This window comes from Lissotriton vulgaris, chromosome 12, assembly GCF_964263255.1.
Source record: "Lissotriton vulgaris chromosome 12, aLisVul1.2, whole genome shotgun sequence".
NCBI lineage: Eukaryota > Metazoa > Chordata > Amphibia > Caudata > Salamandridae > Lissotriton > Lissotriton vulgaris.
Genome location: NC_141700.1, coordinates 157,022,008 through 157,037,633, shown reverse-complemented (window position 1 = coordinate 157,037,633; position 15,626 = coordinate 157,022,008). Strand labels below are relative to the sequence as shown.

Sequence of the window (15,626 nt, the reverse complement as noted above, 5' to 3'; positions counted from 1 at the left end):
TTCAGTTTCGATGTTCAGATGGAGGTATATTGTTCAAGTCAACTGATATGAATGGGCTAAATTATGACATTCTAGCTAGAAATGTGGGAAGAGTCAAAAGTGCATTCCTCACATTAGATCTTTCTCAACGATGCTTGTGGTCAAGTCGCTTCCATGGTCTGGTAGAGGTTTCAGAATTTGTGACTATGGATTTTATTCGTTGGGACGGTAGGAGAATGTTGAACTGTATTAAAGCATGACCAGTCCACAAAAAACAAACCAGAATATACTTCCTCTATGTAGAGAATGTGTTGTTGTTGTTATTGTTGTTGTATAGGTCTCCAGATTACCTATAATTTGAATCCTTCAATAATGAGAATGCATGCATGCAAATTCAACACTTTAGTGTTGTATTGATCAATGAAGTTACCTGGTGTAACCAAAGCCTGATTTGCTGGTTTTAAATTGAGATTCACCCATTTACCACCACTGAGCATCCAAACGAGCTGTGAAGGATTAGCAAACTGAAGGGAAGAACTAGATTTGAAAAATAAATAGCCGGCCACTTTATTTAGAAAATGGACAATTCTTTTACAGCTGCTGAAATTCATTAAAACCATTTACATACAGATACGGTTCAGGAATAGGCAGGGTGGGCTTCAACATGTGGAAACTACATCACAGGCAGAATTTTGAAATTAATGAAGGATTACTGGTGTCAAAAAGAATTGCAACACAAGAATAGAGGATTCCTGACACAGGAGAAGAAATAGAGTCCCTTTGACCAACAGGTCTTTCCTTGGAGCTGAACACAGAAACTACAAATGCATACTGAACCTTATGTCTCTCCAGGGAGCTAATCTCTCCATTTAAAATGACAGACCTCTCTAAGCTCAAGCTGCCATTCGGAGCATTCACTTTTAATTTAGCAGGGATCCACAATAGAAGACCCACTTTCTGAATCAGTCAAGCCTAACATGGCAGTTGCACCAATTCCACTAACCCTATAGTTCCATAGGATGTGTAAGATACTACCAGTGAGTACTGACGTTGTTACAACGCAGCATAAGAACAAAAATGGAAGTGCCAATAAAACTCTTGCAATGTTGCTCATGGTGATATTTCCCCATTCTGTAAACATCAGAACAGAAATGTATATGAACTTTCAAGTCAGGTGCAACCACACTTGGAAGCGGGTTCAAGCATTGGTCATCAGAGACAATAGCTTTTGTATCCGTTTCAAGGACACGCTATCACTTGAATGAATATATATATATATATATATATATATATATATATATATATATATATATATATATATAAATAATCACGTTATGTGCTGACCAGGGAACATCAAATAAACACAATTTACAACAATAGCATTGTAGAAAAAACTGATTAGGGTAAACTGTGAATTTTGAACTGGTAGCATGAATGCGGACATTGGCTCCAAGTGTTGACCATGGCATGTACAACTGAAAGATGCCACCCTACTCGATCATTGCAGGAGCTCTAAATTATAGGTCCCTTCTAAGTTTTTCCGACTTTGGCTCTTGAAGAGACATTATCAGCTCTCTTTGTGCTTTGCTGACTGCCTAAAGAAAGAAAAAAGGAGATACATTTAGAAAATCTTTCATCTCTATAAAAGGCTCAAACAATTACATGTATATAATCTAGGATGCCATGTACAAGGCGAAAAGTCTACAAACATTTCCCATAAGTGCAGTCAAGACACAGGCCACCCAAAAAAACAAGCACTGGCGTTGACAATAGGTCTCGCAGTAGGAAAGTTTGAGCTATTACAATTGCAAATAACAATGCCTTTTATTTTTGTTTTCATTTTAAAAACAAAGGGCTTTGTCATTTACAAAACCAATAGCTCCAATTTTCCTACTGTGAGACCTATTGGCAACGCCAAGGCTTGTTTTTGTTTATTTCCCGACAAATGGCTTGAATGTTACTACTTGCATTGGAAAGTGCCTACTTTGAGCAAACCTGTTTATGTAGGCTGCATGCATTCCATTTGTCAGGCCATAAAATATCACACAGCAGGTTTGAGGGCTAAGGAGGAGTCAGACGGGCTGGGAACTGTTTTTGCTGGCAAAGGAAATCAAGTACAGGACAGCCCGAGTCCACTGTGAAAAGTAAAACGAGATTTATTTACATGCGAGACTATGAGCATTTGAACAGTTTTGTCAAGCCTCCTATGGAGAGAGGCTGCTGTTCGACCTCGTGCTGCAATTGGTACCGGTTAGGGGTGATATATGTCACTTTTCTAAATTAAGTTGTTCAGCACAAACAAACCATCCTGTACGAGCGGTGCTGCTTATAAATGTTTGTGTTGGTCCCTGTTACGTGCGAACAGATCGTGATCCTGAATGCCGTCCTTTAAATGGCAGTGGTTTGATGTACAGGGACATTCAAAGATGCATCAAGCTACACAAATAATTAAAAATTGCATCTTTCACATAGCGCTGCCGAACAAAAGCTGATCCGCAAAGTGTCACTGAATGCCATTTGGCCTGGAAAGTGAATTCTTATAGCGCTGCAATAAGTTTAGGAATTGACTATTGCTGCTGTATCTGCATTTAAATTGGCAAAGCAACATTATTGAATTATATATTTCACATGCATTTCACAAAAACGTGTCTCATAATGCAACATTAATCTGTCTTGTCACGGTAACAAGTTTGTATTTTCAAAAAAGTCTGTATTTCACTGTGGTAACCTTACTATACACTGTGGTGTTCAAACTCAACTTTCCAAGCACCACACACTTCACATGGAGTATCATACATATCACGTGGGCAAGCACCTCAACATTTGGCCTTGTTTGGTAAGCACCATCTACATGTTATTGTACAGTGCACAAATATAATGCAGTCAAGACCGAAGTGTGTGTGGCTCGTTCGATCATCGGAGGAAATCATTTTTAGTAGTTTCAATATAAGGTATTACAGCCTGGTGAGTTCAATGTGTTCAAACCCTGATATGTCATTATTATTACCAAATTCAACAGTATTCTTTATCGACAACTGAAGGATGAAAGGCTATGACTGACTCAGTGACTCTGCCGAAACTTGAATTGGGCCTGGTGTTCGCACACTGTTCTCTGATTGCAAGTGGTCCCTCCTAGCCTTTCCGAAACATGTGGAGTAAATCACGTGTGTTTCAGGGATGTGTGTGGCTCAGTTTCTGCCACTGATGTCCTGGTCTAAGATAAGAGTTTAGAGATGTGAAAGGGAGTATGCGGTCGCCATTTGAGGCCCCGCTGTTCACAGACACATGCATACTGACAACCAAAAAAGCGTACAACTATTGTACTCAGTTTTTAAACATTTTTCGAAAGTATGTTCGTGTGTTGAAAATAATATGCAGATCAAATGGTGATACAACATTGTGCACAGAATACACCGTGTATATAGTACTAATGTTTGCCTCATTTTCAAAAGCTCTTTTGTATTTGATAATTGATTGCAGCAAAGGAGACCCCGAAGCGCAATGATCAGTTCAGGACAAACAAAACCTCCTGTATGGGCGGAGCTGCTCATTTAAATTTCTGTTGGAGTCTGTCCTTTCATTCACGTACACACAAACCTATTGAGGTCCTGACAACCGGAATGACATTCAATCAAGTACTGTACTCGCATTTCTAAGCACTTTTTGTGTTTGATTAGTAAATGTTCAATTGGAGCGATTTTTGCGCTTGCAGCAAAGATGACCCCGGAGCTCAATTGCTCGAATCGTTAAAATAAAGGAACATGTTCAGCGCAAACAAAACCTCCAGTATGAGCAGAGCTGCTCAATTGAGCCAGGGGTTCAAGGAAAACAAGGCAGTTCTGGGAGGGGCGCCTGAGGGGAGATCAGAGAGAAGAGAAGGCAGGGAACAGATGGCCTGGCCGTGAAGCAGGGGGCGGGGCAGCGCTGGGGAAGCCTTTGGGAGGGTGATTGATGACTTTGATGTGGGGAGGGAGGAGAGCCTTTTGCGAGCCTACAGGAGAAATGCAGCCGATGCGCGTGCATGTTTAATCACGCGATTCACGTGAACTGCATGAAAACCGCGGGGCTGAAAGCCCTTGGTTTGACGATGATTTTCGCCACTTGAATTCTCGTTCCCTCAATGCGCTTGCGCGCATTGTAGGTCACGAGACCTAAAAACCTCACTGGATGACAACCCTAAACTAATCTGCAAGAGAAGCAACATATTCTCTCTGTTCCATGTACATTTGCGAGCAGTTTCTCTACATCTCTGTACATCGTCTTTGTTAGGTACAAAAATCTTTTCTTAAGTTAAAAAAAGAGTGAACCTAAAAGAATGCTAACTTGGAGAATAGATTAGGGACTGCTCGCTACCTTTCTGTTAAATCTGACACATAAAAGGTACATGGACTACATGCCATGCTACTAACTAGCAACGAGGACTGTCTCAACTCCAAGAATAAACAATTGCTCTGGGTGTCATGGCCCTGCCATTCTGCAGTGTGCGCGAATGTGGGCAGAGGAGAAAATACTTTTCCTTGTAAGCGAATAAGGGCTTTTGGGATATATAGTTTCTTCTTTCACAGTTCCAAGATGAAGCAGAATCATCAGCTGGCCAAAGCATTAACACTGTGTGCTGTACTGCCACATCAGTAAAGAGACAGCACACTACTCCTCTTTGCAACTCAACAAGCCATCTCTTTAGGGCCAACATGTGCATAGATGTAAGAAGCAATGCTCCCCCAGGCAAGGTAACAGAAGCAATTGAATGGAGAGAGAAGTTCCAAGAATGGGGCAAAATTAAATTACACTTAGTTCAATGGGCTGTACCTCTCGCTTGTTTGTCATGCATGATATACAGGTCCCGCAAACAGAAACTCTTTTCCTGAAATGCACAAGATGAATGGTGTTCAGGAGACCCTAATCACATATGGAGGTGGCACCGCAGAAATCACAGAGTGCAGCGCAGATCTTGAGAATGTCCAATTATTGAGATGGCAAAGTAAAGCCAGAAGCCAAGGGTCACATTCTGAGAACGCACAGAGTTGGGGTTGTTTACATTTAAAAGAATGAATTATTTGCAAATCACAAATGTGGGGCGACTATGGTTGAATGATGGCGATAAAGATTGAGAGTGTGCAGATAACCACAACCATTATAAGGCTTGTGACAAAACCATAGAGCTTCAAGTAGAAGTCTCAGGGTTCTGCACCCATATACCTACAGATGGAGGTCCACCTTCATTCAAGTTTCTAATGTCAACCATTAACTAGAATCTGCATGCTTATAGGAGTGTAAGTAAATGATTATCACTACTCTCTCCTGTGCATTGTCAAATTCTACCAAGCACTGCTTCCTAATAATAAACACAGCAGCGCCACACCAGAGCTGCTGAATACCAAGCCAGCATAGTCTTGATTCCACCCCATGCCTCTTTTTTCCTGCACTTTATGACTCTTTCTCTCCCTCTTGTCAGTTTTGGTTTCTTCCTTCATCACTTTTTTCATATCATTCTCTTACTTTGTCTCTCACTTTTGTGCCCTTTTCTCTCTCACTCTGTACATAAAGAAATAAGCCAAGTCCCTAAAAAGTAGAGCCGGATTAAACCATGAGAACAAATTAAACATGGTCCCACAAACTGTAAATGCAGGTGCACGACTCACTGTTAAGCATGCTTAAGTAACTTGCAATGCTTGTGTTTCAAGCAAGCCTGGAGCACTGGTTAGACATAATGGCGCAAGGGGCGGCTTCTCAAGGTCTGATCCAGTTTCTCACTGCTTCTGGAAAGCATTCAAGAGTCCAGTTTCTATAAAACGCCTAATTCTGGTTGTTATCCAGTTTTTAAGAGCTTTTGTTTTTTGTGGATAGAGGAAGCGAGTCATAGCTTGCACCACCTTTTCTGTTCCTCTTTAGATTGCCCTTCTATGTCTCAACTGGTTCCTGACAGTGTTTGCTGTTCCTAAAAGCTAAACAAGCATGAGACATTATGTATGTATTATATGATTGCATTAGCATTTATATACAGCATGTTTGAATTACACAATTATATTTCACAATGTTAAGCACAGGGAGGTTATGTAATTTGCCAAGAATCATATGATTTTTAATCAAATACTGAGTCCGGGATTAGAAACCCGGTCCCTAGGACCCAAACTTGACAGATAAACCACACAAAGTTCCCTCTTTCTCCCATCTATATAGAATTTTCTCTGATGCCCATATTTCTGTGCTCCCAAAGAGCTTGAATCAGCGTTGAACAGGGCAAGTGTTCCACTAGCATCCAACATAAGACTAGCATCTTCTGAATGTGGCTAGCCCTAGACGGCCACTGTTGAGCATAGCTTACCTTCCAAGTTTCCTTCCTTTTCTGGATCTGATCTTGTAATGCAGCAATCCTTGCCCGACCAGCTACAACAGACTCCGCCAGCTTGGCATTCTCGTTTTCTTTCTCCTTGAGCAGCCTGCGCATGTATTCTTTCTGCTGGAGATAGTATGGAACCAAGGTGCTCAGCAAGTCTTCCTCTGGAATGCCACTGGGACGCCTAGAAGCAAGAAGGAAGAACAAGAGAGCCATGAACAAAAAGGTGCTGAAGCATTCCTACTAAAGAATTGGTTACCAGGGTTAAACCTATTCACTTTCAATACACATAAAATGCTATAGACATTAGCTACAGCTGGAAAACCAGTGGATGCTCCACCATTCTCCTAATCCCCACCTGCTAATACTGGCTTATAAGGCACTGAAGACTAGACGGTCTAGATATTTGCATATATTCCCACTATAACAGATGGACTACCTCTATTAGATAAAAGACTTATGAGCACCTCTACACGAAAGTTATGATACTTTCTTACTTTCAAATGTAGATTTCTTTTCACTCCATTTCTTCTGGACGTTCAGCGTTCCGATTCACAGGCGGTCTGGTCTGTATTTCATAAAAATTTGCCCCCCCCCCCCCCCCCCAAAAAAAGACAAGCCACATTTCCGCCCCCCCCCCCGATGGCTTTTCACAAATTGAAACATCTGCTCCTTGCACTGGAGGAGCAAATAAAGTGTGCTCCCTTATTTCTGCAGCCCCCTCACAAATGAATGTCCTGCGTTTCACGTCCTAATATTGTTTTTCGGTCGAGCCTACCAGACAGCACAAGCTGTTTGGTTGCAAAAGACTTGTTGTGAGCTTACCAAGAACTTAAAGTGGACTTAAGGACTGGCCATTGCTTTTTATTGGCTGGCTTTCTCATTCATTTCATTACTTCTTATTCAACGGCTTTCCTTGCCCATCTTGTTAGATATGGTCTTTGTCCCTCCTGTGAAGCCTCTAGGTTGGTCTGACTTAAGACCTACTACTAATCACTTTTAGAGAACTACTTTTTTCTTTTCAATAAAGCTCTACACATGAAAGTGTTTTCCAGATCTCTACTCCGTCCCCGGTGCCCTACCTCCAAATGCCCACTCTTGTGTTTCGCGTTTCTCTTTCTTGTATTTCTCTGCAGCCCCCTCACATTTGAGGTTTTTGCCCTCGTGGACTTCTTCCCGCCAATACTACTACTTTCTAGTGTTTTGCCACTGCCTACTGGGCTGTTTTCTCAGCTTGATTGAGTTTTCTTCTTTTTTTGGAGCACTGTATTTTCTGACATAGTCTGCAGTGATCTCGGATGGTCTGTGGAATATGCTTACATTGGTCGCACTTCAGCTGCTGTGACTGAAATCTTTCTGCAGTCCTCCAACTGAGCCTGGCTTCATTTTACCTTAAAGTCTAGCTAATTTAAGGGAGAGTTATTTATTCAGGGGTGGTTCTCAACAGAAATTTATTTATTTAAGGTTTTATATAGCACTGGCTAAAGCCAGGGGTATCAGAGTGCTTTACATGAGTATGAAGATGGCAACGGTGTAAAACAATTATTTGACAGCTTGGAATACAAACAAGTAAACAAAAGAAAAACAGTATAAATTTACACATATCGCATGAACAGATAGCTAGAGCAAGAGCTATAAACATGTATAGCATGGAGATGGGAGATTAGGTTTTGTATAATGGAATAGGATGGGGATAGGCATGAGGGTAGCACGTAGAAGTAAGTTAGACGCGTAGAAGTGGGTGGGAGGCAGATAGCAGAGGGTGATATTTGTTAGGAGAGGGGGGATGGGAAGGACTCAGAGGGAGCAGATGAGAGCAGTGAGGAAGAGAGAACGTAGAGCCAGTGGGATGTAGGGGGAGGGAAGGGGGGGAGGGAGACAATAGGAAGGTAGGGGGTTGGCCTGGACCAGAAAAGTGTAAGGGGGAGGCTGAACAGAGGCTCCTGGTCAAGGCCCCCAGTATTAACGGAGGAGGTGTATTTTGAGTTTTTTTTTTTGAAGTAATGTAGGAAAGGTTGCATTGCATGTCTTCCGGAGAAGGAGCGGAATTGTGTGGATTTCTTATTTAGCAGTGGTGGGACTAGGACTAGAGCGTTGATGCTTCTCATAGGTCGTGTGCTGCCAGCTATGCAGACTTTATTGGCGAGCTATGGCAGTGAGTTTCGATGGAGGACTATGTGTAATGCATGCAGTTTTGTAGGCCGTTCTTCCCTCGATGGGGAGCCATTTAAGGGTTTTGAGGGCTGGGGAGATGTGGTCAAAGCGTTTGCAGTCAGTAATGAGACTGGCTGCAAGGTTGAGCACAGATTTGAGTGGAGCTAGGTGAACCTTGGGGATACCAGGGAGGACGGCGTTGCAATAATCGATTCACGAAAGGACCAGTGATTGGACTAGTACTTTAAAGTCATCAGCTGGAATAAAGGGCTTAATTTTCTTCAGATGACTGAGAGTGAAGAGGGCTCCTTTGGTCAAATTTTTGATGAGTACATTGAGTGTTAGGGTATTGTCGATGGAGATACCAAGCGATTTAACTGAGTTGGACAAGGAGAGTGAACAGTTAAGGGCATTAAGGTCGGAGATACAGGTTTGAATGGGGAGGGGGCTGTTTTTAGGGGAGAAGAGAATGATTTGAGATGGATTAATTGGAACCAGGATTGAATTTTAATGAGGGTGTTGTTAAGTTGTACGATGTCCGCATAGGTTTTAGATCTTATAGTAGAGTGGAGTATCATCAGCATAGAGGTGGTAGTGGATTCCAGCTTGATTAAGAATGAGAGCGAGGGGTTCCATGAAGAGGTTAAAAACAGAGGGAGAGAGAATAGATCCCTGGGGGACTCCTAGGGAGATCGGAGTAGGGTTTGATAAGCAGTCGTGAATTTTGATTTGCTGTGTTCGCTGTAAGAGTTAAGAGACAAACCATTTGTGGGCAGTACCATTGAGGCCGAAGCGATCTCTGAGGACATTAAGTAGGGCAGAGTGGTTAACTGTATCAAACGCTGAGGAGAGATCAAGGAGGATAAGTAGGCAGGTCTCTCCATTATCAAGGGAGTGGAGGATGTAGTCAACAATGTTAAGCATGGCAGTTTCGATGCTGCAACCTTTACTGCAGCCGGATTGTTGGGGGTCCAATAGGTTGCAGTTTTCGATGTGTTTGGAGAAGGACACATTTTTTGAGGGCTTTGGAAAGAAGGGGGAGGTTAGAGATGGGGCGGAGATTATTTAGGTCATTGGGATCGGCATTGGGGTTTTTAATAATAGGAGTGATTTGCTCAAGATGGAGGGAGATGGGGACACATCCCGTGGCAAGGGAGGTGTTGAGGATTGTGGTCCAAGATGGGGTAATGATGTGCTCTAGGTCTTGGACAAGATTAGAAGGGAGGGGGTCTTTAGTATGGGAGGACGGTTTTAGTTTAGCAATGATGTTAAAAACTTTGCGCTCAGTTACAGGATGGAAATTATGCCAGGATTGTGCTATCTTGACTGAGAGGCGCAGGTCCTTGCTAATTAAGATCGAACCCAAGCTGGAAGAATTGGCCAACTTACTGGTGGGTCAGGTGCGCAAGGCGGACTCTTTGGCGATCCTTTAGTCAAGAAGCAAGGCAATTGGGTCTCCACATTCACCTCACTCAACAAAGCCCAATCCACTGTTAAGCGCATTTTCAACGCAAGTGTTTTCTCCAGGGCTGGCCGTGGCAGGGGGCACTCGGCTACAAGTTCCCCGTACTCCGCCTCTGGCAGAGGCCAACCTTCTCAGCGGGGACAATGGCGAGATTCAGCAAGAGATTCAGGAGCTTCAGATGTAATCTGTTTCTATTCCAGAAGCAAGACTGGTCAGTGCCCGGTGATCATTCTCAGGGAGTTCAAAGAGTGGTGGGTTTATCGCCACGTCAAGATGGAGGGCATACACCTCCTCCGCGATCTTCTTTGACCAAATAGCTGGATGGTCCGTTTGGACCTCAAAGATGCTTATCTTCCGGTGTCCATTTTCAACCACATCGGTGTTGCCTCCAATTCCAGTGGTGGGCCAAACTTTTGAGTTCACCTCTTTACCTATCGACCGGTCGTCGGCCCCTTGGTGCTACACCAAGGTTCTGAAACCAGTGATAGAACATCTGAAGGCATCCGGTATACGCATGATAGTATAGCTGGATGACATGCTGCTGATGGACCAATGCCCAACTGCTCTGACACGCAACCTACAAATGGCAGTGCATCTATTGCAGTCCCATGGTTTTGTAATCAACCAGGTGAAGTAAAGCCTAGTCCCTTTGCGCTTGACCACATTTCGGGCGTTTGTGATCAATTCGATGGCAGCCAACAAATTCTTCCTTCCAGGAAAATGTCCAAGATCTGGCATGAGGGGAGGAGAACATTATCAAAACACAGAACCTCTCTTCGCAAGACAGCAATGGTAGTAGGCCTGTTGTCATCTTCAATTCAGGCAATTATTCCAGGGCAACTCCATTCCCGAGCGCTACAGGATATGAAAGCATATCATCTACACTGTGGCCTCACAATCTCCCAGTATGTTCCTCTGTCAGACAAACCCAGGCAGGAGCTTCAGAGGTGGCTCTCCCACATGGAAGTGCGGAACGGCCACGCCATCTTCGGTAATAGAGTCCGACGCCAGCAGTTCCGGTTGGGGTTCTCGTTGTGGACAATTCACCACCACTGGCGATGTGTGGTCTGCTGCAGACCAGTCCCTGCACAGCAACTGCCTGGAATGGATGGTGATTTAACAAAAAGGGGTAACCCTGTGTCCCTCAGAACCTGGGTGTGTGTGATTAAACAAAAAATGGTTCTGTCGGGTGGTTGAACAAATTACTTTAAGTTAAGGCTATCTTAGCTCATGAATTATGCAAAAGAATGATGGTTAATTACATTCAAATACACCTCTCTGAGAACAGATTTAGTTCAAGATTTTTATGTAAGAAAAAGTCACCATTATAATACACTGGAATTTCTTCATTCCTTATTAAACTCAATAACTGTTAAAAACATGTGAATAGTGACTGTTGGTGAACAAAGTGAATAGTGAAACAGATTCAGTGACAATTATTTACAAATTTATACAATATTGTACACAGGTAGTTGGGGGTTGAGGGGGGAAGCTGTAGTTTAGGAGGTCAGAGTTCTGAGTGAATACTCCAAGGACACAGATGATTATTGCGCCTGTTCCCGGAGGTTTCTTGACCAATGAAAAAGCGTTGACGTTTCGACCCTAGAGTGCCCCAGTTGGTGGTCACGGCGGGTCTTTATCAAGACTGGGGAGGGGGAAGGACCTAAAATAAAATGAGAGGGGTTTTAGGAGAGGTGTGGTTCAGGTGTCTGATATAGATCAAAAGAAGTGAGTCCATAATACTCACAAGGGGATCTGGAGTCACAGGAGGTAGTTATCACAGTCTGGACGGAAGCCCGAAGGTCTATCTGGTGGAAGGTAACGGATATTAGTACCCTGCCGGTAGAATAGTGTCAATATAATACAGGTGTCTGATATAGATCAAAAGAAGTGAGTCCATAATACTCACAAGGGGATCTTGAGTCACAGGAGGTAGTTATCACAGCCTGGATGGAAGCCCGAAGGTCTATCTGGTGGAAGGTAACTGATATTAGTACCCTACCGGTAGAATAGTGTCAATATAATACATGTACAGTCTGAAAACGCTGTTGATGCCAGACAGCGGGTGGGGCTAATTCCCACTACACAAGCCGCTATAGAGGTGCCCGGTGAGGGTAAGGGTTGCTTCAGGATAATCGGGCGTGACAAGTACATGCCACGTGTGCTTGAAACATTTATTGAGTAGCGTGCAGTCATTAATTAAAGGCTAAAACCTCATGGATGTAGACGAGTAGCTGATGAAAGGCGGCCGTGCATAGTTGACACGAGCAGACAAAAGCATGTAGGAGTGATTTGTGCTCTCCCAGGGGACGCTTATATGCTAATTGGTATATCCGTCTAAGCACCGCTTGTGAAACTCGGCTAAAAAGATAAATCATGCCTTAGTGCACAATCGTGAATTAGGAGGTAAATCCATGTGAGGGTGATTTGCGCTCACCCAGGGACCGCTTATGTGTTAATAGAGAAAGCCGTCTGTGCACCGCTTGTAAAACACTGCTTAAACAGGTAGAAAAACATGCCATGGTGCACAATCATTAGTTAAGAGGCTTAAGGCACGAGGCCACAACAATAGAAGGGGGCTCCCCGTAGGGTATCTTAAAGATATAGGCAGGCCAAGGGGGAAAGACAACTGTATAAAGAAAGTTAGAAGGTACCCTGCCAGTTATTTATAGAGGTCCCAACTGGGGGATCCTACTGTGATAAAGTGAGGGGGTGATTAGCTCAGAGGCTGAGGCTGCACAGGACAAAACTACGTCATTCCAACCAAAATAGACAACATGTTGTGAAAAAATACATATTTTTTTATTATTTTCTTTCTTCTTAAATATATTCAAAAGACATACATATATAAATTTAAATAATCAGTGATATTTCATAAAATACATAAGCAAAATTCTTTTCAGGATTAGGGTCTGCCCACACTTCAATCAATCTACCACACTCATTCACACAGGGAGTTTCCTAGCTACAATAGGGACATTCGACTCTCATTCATTCATTCTTATAGTCCTGGCGCAGGCAACAATAGATATTAAATAAGTTGCCTAAAACGGGGGGTTAAACCAGGAGGGTGGTATTAATACGGGTCCTGATGTTTTCTTGGAACGGTTGCCGTATTCCTGGGACAACGTGCCGACGCGCGTTTCGGTGGGCTATCCCTCTGTCGTAAATGATTTCTGTCTTTTTCCATTAGTAACCTTCTGTTATTTCTTAAAAAAACAAATGAGAAACTGTCTTGGTGAAACTAGAGGTCTTAGGTGGATGAAACTAAGTATGTGAGATTAAAAAATGTGTGTGACGTTATATGTTGTTGTAAATTAACTCTACTATTCATTTGGCTAAGGCTATCTGTATGCCTTCTATGGATTCCACGAAATAGGGAATTCTGACTTGGGGAGTGTCTTCAGGTGGTCTGTTTATGCACAGTGTCGAAAATGTCATCCTGGCATATATTGAATCAACTCTTTTCAAAATTGTTTGGTAGAGTGATGGAAATTTAAGCAAATGAAATGATAGCATATGTCTCTTGTTGTATCCATTTATCAAAAATTTGTAGCACTAAGACATGATTCTTTTACTTCTAGATTTTTTTACTCCTTACCCCTGCCCAGCATACTACCTTGGCCCTGACGAAGGTGTGGCCACATTGGCCTTCCACCGAAACGCGCGTCGGCACGTTGTCCCAGGAATACGGCAACCGTTCCAAGAAAACATCAGGACCCGTATTAATACCACCCTCCTGGTTTAACCCCCCGTTTTAGGCAACTTATTTAATATCTATTGTTGCCTGCGCCAGGACTATAAGAATGAATGAATGAGAGTCGAATGTCCCTATTGTAGCTAGGAAACTCCCTGTGTGAATGAGTGTGGTAGATTGATTGAAGTGTGGGCAGACCCTAATCCTGAAAAGAATTTTGCTTATGTATTTTATGAAATATCACTGATTATTTAAATTTATATATGTATGTCTTTTGAATATATTTAAGAAGAAAGAAAATAATAAAAAAATATGTATTTTTTCACAACATGTTGTCTATTTTGGTTGGAATGACGTAGTTTTGTCCTGTGCAGCCTCAGCCTCTGAGCTAATCACCCCCTCACTTTATCACAGTAGGATCCCCCAGTTGGGACCTCTATAAATAACTGGCAGGGTACCTTCTAACTTTCTTTATACAGTTAAGGCACGAGGCCAACAGCGAGTGGTGAAAGAATTATTAGGGACGTTTTGAGCTGGGAGAGGCGGCAGCCTAAGTGTGCTTACCTCTGGATCGGAATGGAAACGCTGTCTCCGAGTACACCGAGCGCCGTCTGTCAATGAAAGCAGCAGCTCGAACAGCGCTGCCAGGGGCCGCGAGGACGTTAAGCACGTCGGTGGTCATGGCAACGTACACGCGGTGGAGGGAGGCGCGTAGCTAAGCCGCTATTGGCTGAGAGGGCCAAGCCTCTGAGTTGCGGAAAGAGAGCACGGCTCGCCCCGTAGGAGTAATTAATAAACGTACGGTCTAAGAGTGAATGGCATATGGACTTTGGGCAAGTTACAAATAAGAAATAAAAACATTACTCAAGTAAACATAATTCTACAATTCCACACCAATAAAACTGTTTAAGCGGTTTGATTAATAGCAAAATTAGTACCTATTATACTGCGCCCATAAACATGCTGGCAGAATGGTTAAATGACTGCGGGCAATTACACTGTCAAAAGGAAGTAACTAATAATATTCATTGTGCTGCACTCCTATAATAGCAAACCAAATCCTATGTGAGGGACTCGATGCATATCATCCAACTGTTGGAAGGTCAACCTTACGATATAGCAAGCCAATTCATGGTGACACTTGATGTGACTTCCCTATACACCTCTATACCCCAAGATGAGGCAATCAACATTATACACGGTGTATTGGATAAACGACCGGCACCGCACTGGATACCAACTGACTTCCTCACCAATCTCCTAGAAATAGCGATGAAACGTAACTATTTTGTATTTCAACAACAATACTACCTACAATGTAAAGGAGCGGCTATGGGCGCGACCTATGCCCCAAGCCTAGCGAATCTATACATGGACCAGTATGAGGAACTACATCTTTACACAGAGGAAAATCCATACGTCAATGCAATCTCAATATGGAAAAGATATGATGACGTGATTATGATTTGGATAAGCACAGAGAATGATTTAAAGGACTTCTTCGCCTGGTTGAATTCAAGATGTAATGATATCCAGTTCACCATAAATTATGATAAACAGAGCATTGCCTTTCTTGATCTTCTCTTCAAGGCTGAAGACGGACTAATTATCTGTGATCTTTACAGAAAGCCAACAGAAAGAAATACCTTGTTGCAATATAACTTTCACCATCCCCGCAACCTTCGAGATAACCTGCCTTTTGGGCAATATTTACGAATGAGACGCAATTGCACTAAAAAAGCGGATTTCTTCAAGGAATGCTAAACACTCACCAATCGCCTACGGGAACGAGGTTACCCACTGGGGCTACTGAAGCGTGCCAAAAAAAGAGCCTGGTTATTGCCCGAGGGAGGAACTACTTGCCCCAAAAGAGAAGAAAGAAACATCCCCTAATCTGGTCTGCGTCACTACCTTCCACTCGAGGAGTAACGTCATGAAAAAAACCAATAATGAAATATTGGAACCTGGTTGCTACAGAGCTTAACACTAACGAA

At 42.9% G+C, this 15,626-nt stretch overlaps 1 protein-coding gene across 1 annotated transcript in view; it reads right to left on the bottom strand.

The window, feature by feature from the left end:
• Window positions 1–1,311: 1,311 nt before the first annotated feature.
• PMF1 (polyamine modulated factor 1) overlaps window positions 1,312–15,626 on the bottom strand; it is a 75,520-nt gene continuing 61,205 nt past the window's right edge. The window contains exons 4-5 of the mRNA XM_086946411.1: window positions 6,305–6,500; window positions 1,312–1,574 (exon numbers count right to left, since the gene is read on the bottom strand). Of these exons, the coding sequence (XP_086802537.1) occupies window positions 1,497–1,574; window positions 6,305–6,500 (274 nt within the window). The 3' untranslated portion in view covers window positions 1,312–1,496. The remainder of the gene's footprint in view (window positions 1,575–6,304; window positions 6,501–15,626) is intronic.